General features: G+C 50.2%; 1 protein-coding gene across 5 annotated transcripts in view; it reads left to right on the top strand.

The window, feature by feature from the left end:
- Nucleotides 1-10,458, top strand: part of REXO1 (RNA exonuclease 1 homolog) — a 45,397-nt gene extending 34,939 nt beyond the window's left edge. For all 5 annotated transcript variants that reach the window (XR_014786485.1, XM_084825854.1, XM_084825855.1 and 2 more), the window contains 6 exons: nucleotides 463-536; nucleotides 3,350-3,460; nucleotides 4,931-5,046; nucleotides 6,233-6,371; nucleotides 6,544-6,664; nucleotides 8,988-10,458. Coding sequence is in view for 4 of the 5 variants with exons in the window: in XM_084825854.1 (XP_084681980.1) it covers nucleotides 463-536; nucleotides 3,350-3,460; nucleotides 4,931-5,046; nucleotides 6,233-6,371; nucleotides 6,544-6,664; nucleotides 8,988-9,076 (650 nt within the window). In the remaining variant the exon portion in view is untranslated. The remainder of the gene's footprint in view (nucleotides 1-462; nucleotides 537-3,349; nucleotides 3,461-4,930; nucleotides 5,047-6,232; nucleotides 6,372-6,543; nucleotides 6,665-8,987) is intronic.
- The last annotated feature ends 1,789 nt before the right edge of the window (nucleotides 10,459-12,247 follow it).

Below are 12,247 nucleotides of genomic sequence, written 5' to 3'. Positions count from 1 at the left end.
GAAAGATGGGAATACAAGTGCAATAGAATAAATACATGTGGATGTGTGTAGCATAGATGCATCAGAGGGAGAAGTGAGTTAGTCACACGTGCGAGTGCACCCCCCACCCCCGTTCCGTCAGCTTGGCTGGGACCAACTGCCAGGTGTCTCCTCCCTTTCCATCCACAGCCGTTCTCTCTAGTCAAGATGCAGCTCTGGTATGGAAGAGCTGGTCCTTGCATTTTGTTTGCTTTCCTCTTCCCTCCCCATCACCTTTTCCGTTTGCATCATCTCCCTTCGATCGTATGCCGTCTTGAACGCTGGACAGAACAGCAGCATATGAATGTTATAAATCAAGAATGGGCTCCGCCAGAGTGGCCTCTGTGTGTCATTGGGTTGCTCGCATTTGCTTCTCGGAAAATGTGGCATTTAATGTGTGCGCTGTGGTATTACCTTGCTCAGTGTTTCTCTCCCTGTTTTCAGTTCCAGGTGGCTGGGAAACGCATTACAACTGCTGTTCAGGAGTAGTGGCTTCTCCCGGTTGCCAAGTCGCGAAAGTAAGCAATGCGCACAGCCTTCTGCCTTGGCCGTAGGGATGTTGGAGAAATCTGCACTGGATTCCAATGAGTTCAGATTTCTATGGATCTGACCTGCTGATTCCTCAGCAGACTGGCTTTTTCCAAGTCACACTGGTTTCATGGACGTATGGACCAGTTTTTCACTTTGAGGGGCATTTATTTATTTTATTTATTTATTACGTTTATATCTCGCCTTTTTTCCTCTTTAAGGAACCCGAGGTGGCGTACATAATCCTCCTCCTCTCCATTTTAGCCTCACAACAACAACCCTGTGAGGTGGGCTGGGCTGAGAGTCTGTGACTGGCCCAAAGTCACCAATGAGCTTCTATGGCCGAGTGAGGACTAGAACCCGTATCTCCCGGCTCCCAGCCCAACCCTCTAGCCACTACACCACACTGGCTCTCTGGGATTTGAGCTCATTCATATTGGCAGTAATGCACACTTGAGCAAATACACTACTGTGCATTAGTGCTAGAGCACATTAGCACAAGCAGAACAAAATTCTAGTAAAAAAAATCCAATTCTGGCAATGAGCGGATGACAGAAGGAAAGACACCTGACAATCCGCAGAACACAGATGGAACCAATTTAACAAATTTCATACATCCCTATTGATCTGTCTTGCTCGGTACTGGCAGCAGTTTTCTAAGGTCTTCCCCAGCCTTGCTGCCAGAGATCCTTTTAACTCAGGAGTGGGTCCCGCCGGCCCTTTTTTGTGCCCCTGCCCCCTGCGAATTTGTTGCTGAAAATTCAGCACCATGGTGGCAAAATGGGCCAGTTTTTCTTTAAAATAAAGGCATGTCTACTCTCTCTTGCTGCTGCGCCATCAAATTTCGGCAGTAAATTTGGTGGCGGGGTCCCTGGTTGGGTTCTAATCTGGAGGAAATAGACCCCGGGAAGTTGTCTAGCCCTGTTTTAACAAGAGACGCTGGCGGCTGAGCCTGGATCCTTCTGCTTCCAAAGGAAATTCTCTGTTCGTGAGTTCTGGCCCCTTCACAAACTAGACTTCCTCTGTAGCAGTGGCACAAAGCAAGGGTGATATCACGGGGCTTATTAAAACCAGGTATCACCGAGGCTATTGAGTAACAAGGGCTCATCTGTTTAGTTGTTGTGACTAGTAGCTGTTGATAGGGTGATCCTCCTTGAATTTGACTGATATGATCTGGAAAGTCAAAACGGGCCTCTGGGTGTTCAGCCAGCCCTGCCTGCCTAGCATCTTCCTTTCCAAATAGGGTGGAGAGGCCCTGGCACTTTGCTCACGACAGGGGTGTGGAAGAGAACAGAAGCCGCGCCTTAACGCTTCTTTGCCCCAGCGAGTGGAGTCACGCTCTGGCCATGTGAGATTTGCATTGCCGTAACGTTATTGGCTGCAGCTTTATTGGTTCCTAACTGGCTCTGCTCCTGTACCTTCGAACAACAGGCCGACACACGCAAATTCACTGCGGGAGAGTGTGCTTACTGCTTTTGAATGCAGGGCATTGCCTTGCATGGAATCGGATTTTGGGGCCATCCAGTATGATCTGCACTGGCCTTTCCCGGCCCGTGAACTGGTGATACGAGGGACTGCGCTGGGGACCTTATGCATATAAAGCATGCACTCTGCCACTGAGCTACGGGTGCTCAGATAAGAACACAAGAAGAGCCCTGCTGGATCAGACCAAGGGTCCACCTAGTCCAGCATTCTGTTCACACAGTGGCCACCAGCTGTCGCCCAGGAACCCACAAGCAGGGCATGAGTGCAACAGCGCCCTCCCGCCCATGTTCCCCAGCAACTGGTGTACACAGGCTCACTGCCTCTGGTACTGGAGGTGGCACAGAGCCATCAGGATTAGTAGCCACTGATGGCCTTCTCCTCCAGGAATTTGTCCAACCCCCTTTTAAAGTCATCCAACTTGGTGGCCTTAGCACATTCCATAGTTTAACTATGTGCTGTATGAAGAAATCCTTCCTTTGATCTGTCCTGACTCTCCCACCAAGACTGTTGGTCCATCTAGCTCCAGTATTGACTACTCTGTCTGGGAGTGGATCTCCCCATCAAGTTTCATCTAGGCCTAGCAGCATAGCCCTACTGGGTGAGGCCAAAGTTTCCCTTGTCCACGTATCAGGCCATATGGTGGCCAACCAGATTCCTCCAAGAAGCCCACGAGCAGGACGTGAAGGCAAGCCACCTCCTGCTGAGTCCATCTAGCCCAGTATTGCCGACACTGACTGGCAGTGGCCCCCCAGGGTTCCAGGCAGGATCCTTTCCTAGTCCTGCCTGGAAAACACCGGGAAGCCCTCTGCTGTTGTTATTCCCCAGGGACAGGTTTTCAGAGGCATACCTCTGAAGACAGAGGTTGCATTTAGCTGGTATGGCTAATAGCCATTAGCACACCTCTCCTCGTCGTATTTGTCTCACGCTCTTCAAAAACCTCCTAAACGAGTGGCCTTGATCATATCCTGTGGCAGTGAATGTCATTAAATGAATTATACGTTATGTGAAGGACTTTCTCTGCTGCCTACCATTTTTATTTAGTGACAAATGCACCCCCTCTTCCCGTTCGAGCCTTATGGGAGAGAGAGGAAAAGCTACTTTTTATTTTTATATGTTTCTCCGTCTAGGGAGAACGGCAAAACACACTTGGGTTGGCTTTTGCGAACTCGGTAGAGTAAGAGGGCTCCTCTGGCAGTGCTGCGTATTTTTAGTTAGTGGGAAAGCCTGCTCATTAAAGTTGGGCAAGGTTAGAGGGCTCTTGCTCCTTTCCTCAGGAGATTTACTTCCTCTTCTCTCTTTAATTCTCTCCCCCTTTAAGCAACATGTCCATGATGGCCGGAAGGACAACCTGGAAGGCTTTGTGAAGACTTTTGAGAAGCTGCCCAGTGCAGATGGCTGTCCGGGCATCTATGCCGTAGACTGTGAAATGGTGGGTGGAACGTGTAGGTGGAATGGCACCAAGGGCATTTCCGGGGGGTTGGGGGCGGTGTTTGAGAAATGTAACAACCTGTACTCCAGCAATCGACGTTTCCTACCTGTGTAATGGATGCAACTTTGAGCCTATCACATATACTAATCATGAACTTGGGTGGGGAGTGCCGATAGCTGTGTAGCCAAAATGGGCCTCCTGAGAAACCAGAGGGAGATACCTGCATGCTCAAGGGAACGCCAAGTTGCCCTGGGACTGCAGAGCAGAAGGGAAAGCCCACTCTGGCTCCTGCCATGAGCCGAGGACTCGGGACCACTGGGAGTTTGCACCTTCTGCTTTCCAGGAATAATATCAAACCAAGGGGGAGAGCATGCATTGGCCAGGCAAGCTCGTTTCCCCCTCCCTGCCAGGAATAACACTCAGCTCCAACTGGCAGCCATCCTGCTGAGATGCAGAAGGGAGGGGAAAGAGCCGTCTGGCCCCATGCACTGGCCAAAGGAACGAGAGCCACCCATCTGTTCAGGCAGCAAGGGGAGATCATCCTGGCCCAAAGTGCATTTAAATGCCTGCTTCTAGCTTCCCACCTTGTTCTGGCCTTGAAAATCTGGCCACCTTCCTCTTACTTTCTCCCTGCACTCCGCTTCCGTGGTCTGTCTCGTCATTTTAGTTTGTGAGGATGATGACAGGTCCTCTCTTCCCCTTTTTTATTGACATGAGCTGCTTTGGGAGACGATTATGGTCTGAAAGCCAGGATTAAAATGTGTTAAATAAAAATAATTACACCCCAAGATTTGCAGGAGAAGAAAACGAAAAGCTTTAAGGAGGGAAAACGAAGGAGGCAAAAAAAATGCCAAAACCACACGGTGAGCGTGCTCAGTGGCCACAGAAGGCTGAGGGTCTGCTGGGAGGGAGGAACCAAGGAAGGGGAAATGGAATGGAGGATGCTGGAAAATCATGGCTGGAATCCTGAAGGCGACTCTGCACTGCAACATTTTGTTGCAGGGCTCATTGGTTTCTTTTGCAGAACTTATTCTGCTTTTTTCTTTTTCTTTTGCAGAACTTTATTCTGGTTCTGTGCATCTCTGGGGGCATTAGCCAGGGTTGGTATAATGGTTATAGCAGGGGTGTTGAACCTCTTTCTGCCCAAGTGCTGAATTCCAGTCTGGAGAAGCTCTCAGGGGCTGCATTCCAGGGGTGGGTGGGGCACAATGCAAAAGGGGTGGGGCCAAAAATACCACCATATTTTATCTTAAAGCTTTTAATGCCAGTAACAAAGCCGTCGGAGCGGCATTGCAACCTTTTAGAATGGGAACAACGCATTTGCACATCTTGATTCCCAGACTGGTTTAACGGTATTCGGCTGTGGCGTTGGCTGAGGGTTGGTGAATAATGAGCAGTTACCCTGTAATTGATGGGGAATCCTTCTGAATCCCACCCCCCTTTGTGTGTCCCCTTCCTTGGCTTCTGCAGTGTTACACCAAGCAAGGCCTGGAGCTGACTCGAGTCACCGTGATCGACTCGGACCTGAAGGTGGTCTATGACACCTTTGTCAAGCCCGACCATAAGGTCGTGGATTACAACACCCGGTAAGTACGGGGGAGGGGGATCAGTTTCATGTCATGCTACGCCACTGTGGCTTAATCGACCTGCTGGCCTTCCCAGCACTTGCTGGCCACTCTTGAATAGGCAAGCCCGGGTGGCATGGTGTTACCTGAGGGTTGTTTAACCCACACCGCCCGGATTCTCACAACATGACAAGCCATGGCACGTGCCTGCTGCAGCTTGCCTATTCGATGTGGCAGCCAGCACACGCAGCAAAGCCCCGCAGGTTAACTCAGGGTGCCTTAACGTTACATGTGAACCAGCCTACTAGAGAGAGCATAACCATGTAAACCAAGGCCTGTGCGATGTAGAGTGACAACAGGTGACTTACTGAGCTGTCAGCAAAGCAGCTGTATATGCAGCTGCCTTTGGCTAGCCTAGTCTATTCTGCTCTGACTGTCAGCAGCTCTCCAATATCTCAGTCGGAGGCTTTTCCTGGTCCTCACGTGTCCGTACCATCCTCTTATAAGAACATCAGAAGAGCCCTGCTGGGTCAGACCAACGGTCCATCTAGTCCAGCATTCTGTTCACACAAGTAGAACACAAGTGCAGTAGAACCCCCTCACTTGCGTTTCCCAGCAGCTGGTATACCTGGCCATGCTGTGTCTGGTCCTAGAGGTAGTATATAGCCATCAGGACCAGTAGCCTTATTCTCCATGAATTTGCCTGACCCCCTTTTAAAGCCATCCAAATTGGCTGCCATCACTACATCTTGTGGTAGCGAATTCCATAGTTTGACTCCGCACTGTGTGAAGGACGACTTCTCTGTATCTGTCCCGAATCTCCTGCCAGTCAGCTTCATGGGATGGCGCTATTGCACTCATGTCCTACTTGGCCCACTCTTTCTCTTAACTGCTGTGAGCCCGCAATCAGGTAAATTCCAGACCGTTGGTTCTTCACCACCACACCACCATTGATTCATGGGCCAAAGTACTCTCTCTGTTGTGTCGCTTTGTGAGTCACTGCGCTGGGCTTGATTCCTTCCGTTCAGGAGAGGTGTCCAGACTAGGATCTTGTACGGTAATAAAAAAGCGGAGGGGATGGGGGAGGATGCTCTGCAGGTGGGTAATCCTTACTCTGCAAGTGAACATTTTGGAAGGTGTAAGAGTGTGTCCAGAAAGGGTCAAAGGGAAGTTTCTGGCCTGGACAACGACAGTCTTTCTTCGGCAGGTTTTCTGGGGTGACAGAGGCGGATCTGGAGGATGTGTCCATAACTCTTCGGGATGTCCAAGCCGTCCTTTTGTGCATGTTCAGTGCGGACACGATCCTAATAGGGCACAGCTTGGAAAGCGACTTGTTTGCACTAAAGGTGAGAGAGAGGGGCTGCTACCATGCCTGCTGTCAGCAGTGGGGAAGTGCTGTGGGTGGGGGGCCCTGGGAGGCCCTACCTGGCGGCTCTTCTGAGCCAGTTGGGAAGAGGATTTCAGACAGCTGTAGGGGAGCGAATAACCTGAGGGGCCATGCCTCCTTCTCTTTGCCAGCTCATCCACTGCACGGTGGTGGACACGGCTGTCGTCTTCCCGCACCGCCTGGGCTTGCCTTACAAGCGGGCGCTGCGCACTTTGATGGCAGACTACCTCAAGCGCATCATCCAGGACAGTGGTGAGCCGGGCGGGGGGTGGAGAGAATCTGTGCAGTGCAGCCTCGAGCTCTGGTAAAACCTCCCATTGCCGTTTATCCTTGGAAACCCTCAAGTGCGGGTGCAGAACCTCTTTCCAGCCAAGGCTGGAATGCCATTTTGGAGAAGCTCTTGGGGGTCACATTCCCCAAATGCCAGCATGGTTTAGCTTCCAGCTCTTCCTGCCACTTGCTTAGCCTTGGGAGAGGCAATTCCACCTTTTAGAAGGTTGGGGGGACTGCACAAAAGCAGGGAAACTGCCAAACCATCAGTGGCTGGGAGAATGGGGCTGAGGCCATCTGGGGACCCCTGGAGGGCCAGGTGGGGACCCCAAGGCAGGCTGTTTTGGGCCCCTGGCTTGAGGTTCTTCAGCCCTGCTTCAAAGCCTCAGGCCGCAGCCCTCCCTTCATAGGACAGGGGCTCTGACCTAGAATCACTGAACAGAATCAGAAGAGTAGGGTTGGAAGGAGCCTATAAGACCTAACCCCCTGCTCAGTGCAGGAATCCAAGTCAAAGCATCCCTGACAGATGGCTGTCCAGCTTCATCTTGAATGTCTCCAGTGTGGGAGAGCCCACCTGTCCTCATTCTGTACTGTTCTTGTTAGAACTGCCTTCCAGGATCAGGCCAAAAGGTCCCTCCAATCCAGGATCCTGTTTCCAACCTGCAGGTGCTACAGAAAAAGGCCACAAACAGGACCTGAAGGCAAGGGCCCTCCCTTCTTTTTGTCCCCAGCGTCTTATATCCAGAGGTAGATTTCCTCTGAACATGGAGATCCAGTATTGCCATTGTACCTCCTGTTAGCCATGTTTAAGGTCAAGTGGCAGTTCCATGTCGCCAAATGGCACCACCCACAGGGGTGGTATCAGCAGGCTTGGGGGAACCCCAGAGTTTGCAGAAATGTGAGGAAAACAACTTGGGGGGGAAATAGGGATGTACGAGAATTTAGTTTCTGCTTGCATGCATGCAAGCATTCTCTGTTCACAACCCTGAGCATAAGCAGGAGAACGCATTCTCTGAAAATGTTAGCAAATTCTCAAGCAGGCATTCACATTCAAAAGAGAACACAAATTTTGCCAAGGAAAAAGGTTCTCAACTGCACAACTTTAAAAATGCACTATTTCACATGTTACTGTATAGAGGAAATTTGCGCAGATTTTTTGGCACAAGATTTTTTGATCTCAGATTTTTTTGGCACAACTTTCACGTTCAACCACATTCGTTTTGTGCAATTTCCCCATTCATGCAGGAAACGGTGATTGGAAATGCGAGTGCAAATCGAGGAGAGACAAACATTGAACTGATGTTTGGAGAATCTTGGTAAATTCGAACGTTGCTAGTTTGCCCATCCCTAGGGAAAATTATAATCAGGCAAAGAACATGAAAAACAGTCCAGTGAGATCTGAGAATGATTAGAGGCTGTGGAACACTGACTGACTATTAGAGGGGGGAATGGAATCCTGGGTCTGGCTGGCATCCTGAACAGGAGCACTCCACACCGCAAGATATTCATCCTCTGTAAGAAGAGCTCTGCTGGTCAGGCTAAGGGTCCCTCCATCTAGCAAGTTTCAAAGTAGCAAGTCAAGGTGTACCCCAGGCAGTCCCCAATCAGAGCAGTCACAAAGGGGAAGATGTTGCCATATCTTCCTGGTTTATCTACCGGCCCTTGATTTCAGACACCAATAATATGGGAATATGTTTATTAAAGGTGGCGCTGTGCTTTGTCCTCATCATTGGTCAGGTCCAAATAGTTGTATGCAAGTCACTCTGCTTCGGGCAAGATTTGCCTGATCTGTTTTCGAAGCCGTCCAAAGTGCTTGAGTGCAGAATCTTTCTGTGCTGCGTGGACAGCCTAAACAAGGAATGGCAAAGTAACTTGGAAGGTTGTCCCACAGAGGAAGGCTGGGATCTCTTATCCATCGTCCCAGAATGCAGGACAAGAAATCATGGGCTCAAGTGACAGGAAGCCAGATTCTGGCTGAACATCAGGAGAAATTTCCTGAGAGCAATACGACAATGGAACCAGTTCCCTAGGGAGGTAGTGGGCTCTCCCACACTGGGGGCATTCAAGACGAGGCTGGACAGCCACCTGTCAGGGATGCTTTGACTTGGATTCCTGCACTGAGCAGGGGGTTGGACTAGATGGTGTTACAGGCCCCTTCCAACCCTACTATTCTATGAACATTTATTTTTCTTTCTCCAATATTCCAGTCTTCCTAGCCTTGAGCCCATTGTGGAATGGATCATTCACCCCTAAGGGAATGGATCACTTACAGCTTCCTGTTGTTGTTTTTTCTCGTTCTTGATAGTGGAAGGTCACGACTCCAGCGAGGATGCCCGAGCCTGCATGGAGCTGATGATCTGGAAGATCAAGGAGGACGCAAAAGTGAAGCGGTGACCTGCCGCTGCTCCCCTTTGCCTCTTTGGCACAGTGCAATAATAAAGCCTCTGAGAAACCCCTGCAGCCAGAAGTGGGCACATCCCAGACTTTCCCCCCTCCCTGTTCACAGGTATCCCTAGGAAATAGGAGGGGGCTGCTGCTGCTGCTTTTACTGGCGTAGCGACGGGGCACCGCCACTCTCCCGGCACGCAGCCAGGGTGAAATGCATACGACCCCAGGAGGCCCGCTGCCTCCCCACGAGGTGTGACAGAGCATTTTGAGGTGGACCCGTCAAAGAAGGCCAGAACGAACTCCAGAGGCACTTAACCCTGCCATCTTTCTCCCCTCCTCAGCACTATTTATGAATTTTTAAACTCCAGCTTCTGATTTAGGTGTCTTGTTGAATTGGGGGGTCTCGTAGCTTGCACAGGCTGCAGAACAGCACATGGCAGCAGGCCAAGAAATGGACAAAGGGAGAGGAGTTCCAGGGTAGGAATGGTTGGTAGCAGCAGAGAGGGTCTCACAAGCTGGGAATGGCTTATATGGGGCAGGTGGGAGGGCTGCTCATTTGGAAAGGGCTGCGGCCAAACATGTGCTTACTGGACTGGATCGGGAGGGTGGGCAGTAAACGGAGAAGAGGCCAGGGCTCTCACGTCTTGGGATGTGGCTACAGGCGAACTCCATGCACCTTTCTCTGGGCTAAGAGCACGGGGACTCTCCCAGAGAACAGCTGGTCCCGAACCACAGGAAACAACCCACCGTCTGGAGTTGGTGCGACAGCTGATACAGGAGAGGCTGACAAGGGAGTTTGTTGTTGTCATTGTGTCCGTCCCCCCCCCCCCCCGCAGCCAGGAGCTGCTCATTCCAAAATCGCTCCTGGGTTCCACTATGGGACTGTTAACACGGCGAAGGGGGGCGACAGATGGGGTCGAGCACGTGTGTACTTCAAGGGCTCTTGCAGAAATTGGGGTGGGGGAACGTCATAGCTGGCTTCCCCCTCCTCTCTCCCTCTTGTCAGAAAGCTCAAGAGGCTGTTATAGCTTCTACCCACCCCCACGGCTTTCTCACTTACCCTTTAATAGCTTGATGTAGCTGCCCACGGTGACGTATGCAGCCATCTAGCGGCAGCCGCATCATCTTGCCTCTTGTTGAAGCAAGCACACATTTGTGAAAAAACATCCTGCCGCCCCCATAGGAGAGTTCTGAGGCCCGGCCGGCGTTTCCTCGTGGAGCCCTGCTTCCACCATCTTTACTCTCCCTAGGAATGGAGGACTTGCCTTGCCTGGCCCTGCCCCTTCCCCCTCTGGAGCCAGTGGCCGCTTGGCAGGGTGGCTTACTAGCCTAGCACACAGCTTGCTTCTAACTGGTACTTCACATGATCTCGCCCATTGAGGGAGGGTACATATGGTTGCCATTTCTTTTCCATCCCTTGTTGTTGTTGTTCAGTCGTTCAGTCGTGTCCGACTCTTTGTGACCCCATGGACCATAGCACGCCAGGCCTTCCTGTCCTGCGCTCTCTCCCGGAGTGTGCTCAAGTTCATATTCATTGCATCGGTGATGCTATCTAGCCATCTCATCCTCTGCCGTCCCCTTCTCCTTTTGCCTTCAGTCTTTCCCAGCATCAGGGTCTTTTCCAGAGAGTTTTCTCTTCGCATTAGGTGGCCAAAATATTGGAGCTTCAGCTTCAGTATCTGTCCTTCCAATGAGCACTCAGGGTTGATTTCCTTTAGGATGGACTGATTTGACCTCCTTGCAGTCCAGGGGACTCGTAAGAGTCTTCTCCAGCAACACAGTTCAAAAGCATCAATTCTTTGGCGTTCAGCCTTCCTTATAGTCCAGCTCTCACAGCCATACATTACTACTGGGAAAACCATAGCTTTGATTAGACGGACCTTTGTCGGCAAGGTGATGTCTCTGCTTCTTACTATGCTGTCTAGGTTTGCCATAGCTTTCCTCCCAAGGAGCAAGCGTCTTTTAATTTCATGGCTACAGTCACCGTCTGTGGTGATCTTGGAGCCCAAGAAAGTAAAATCTGTCACTGCTTCCATTTCTTCCCCGTCTATATGCCAGGAAGTGATGGGGCCAGATGCCATGATTTTAGTTTTTTTAATGTTGAGTTTCAAACCAGCTTTTGCACTCTCCTCTTTCACCCTCAACAAGAGGCTCTTTAGATCCTCTTCGCTTTCTGCCATTAGGGTGGTATCGTCTGCATATCGGAGGTTGTTGATAATTCTCCCAGCAATCTTAATTCCGACCTCTGATTCATCCAACCCAGCATTTCTCATGATGTACTCTGCATATAAGTTAAATAATCAGGGTGACAATATGCAGCCTTGTCGTACTCCTTTCCCAATTTTGAACCACTTGGTTGTTCCATGTCTGGTTCTGACTGTTACTTCTTGACCCTCGTACAGGTTTCTCAGGAGACAGGTAAGGTGGTCTGGTACTCCCATCTCTTTCAGAATTTGCCACAGTTTGTTGTGATCCACACAATCAAAGGCTTTAGCCTAGTCAATGAAGCAGAAATAGACGCTTTTCTGGAATTCTCTTGCTTTCTCCATGATGCAGCGAATGTTGGCGATTTGATCTCTAGTTCCTCTGCCTCTTCGAAACCCAGCTTGTACTTCCGGTAGTTCTCGGTTCGCATACTGCTGAAGCCTAGCTTGTAGGATTTTGAGCATCACCTTGCTGGCATGTGAAATGAGCGCAATTGTGCGGTAATTTGAACACTCTTTGGCGTTGCCCTTCTTTGGAATTGGAATGTAAACTGACCTTTTCCAGTCTTGCGGCCATTGTTGAGTGTTCCAAATTTGTTGGCATATTGAATGCAGCACTTTAACAGCATCATCTTTTAGGATTTTAAATAGCTCAGCTGGAATACTGTCATCTCCGCTAGCTTTGTTGTTACTAATGCTTCCTAAGACCCACTTGACTTCACTCTCTAGGATGTCCGGCTCAAGTTCAGTGACCGCACTGTCATGGCTATCAGGGACATTCAGATCTTTCCTGTATAGTTCTTCTGTGTATTCTTTCCACCTCTTCTTAATCTTACCTGCTTCTGTTAGGTCCCTGCCTTCTTTGTCCTTTTATCATGCCCGTCTTTGCACAAAAAGACGGGCAAAGCTTTCAGCAAAGCTTTTGACAAAATGCCCCATGATATCCTGATGAGCAAACTAGCTCAAAGTGGGC

Source organism: Heloderma suspectum, chromosome Z (genome assembly GCF_057233095.1).
Source record: "Heloderma suspectum isolate Gila_16-S chromosome Z, 16-S_ref, whole genome shotgun sequence".
Lineage (NCBI taxonomy): Eukaryota > Metazoa > Chordata > Lepidosauria > Squamata > Helodermatidae > Heloderma > Heloderma suspectum.
This window is presented reverse-complemented; position numbering and strand designations above follow the sequence as displayed.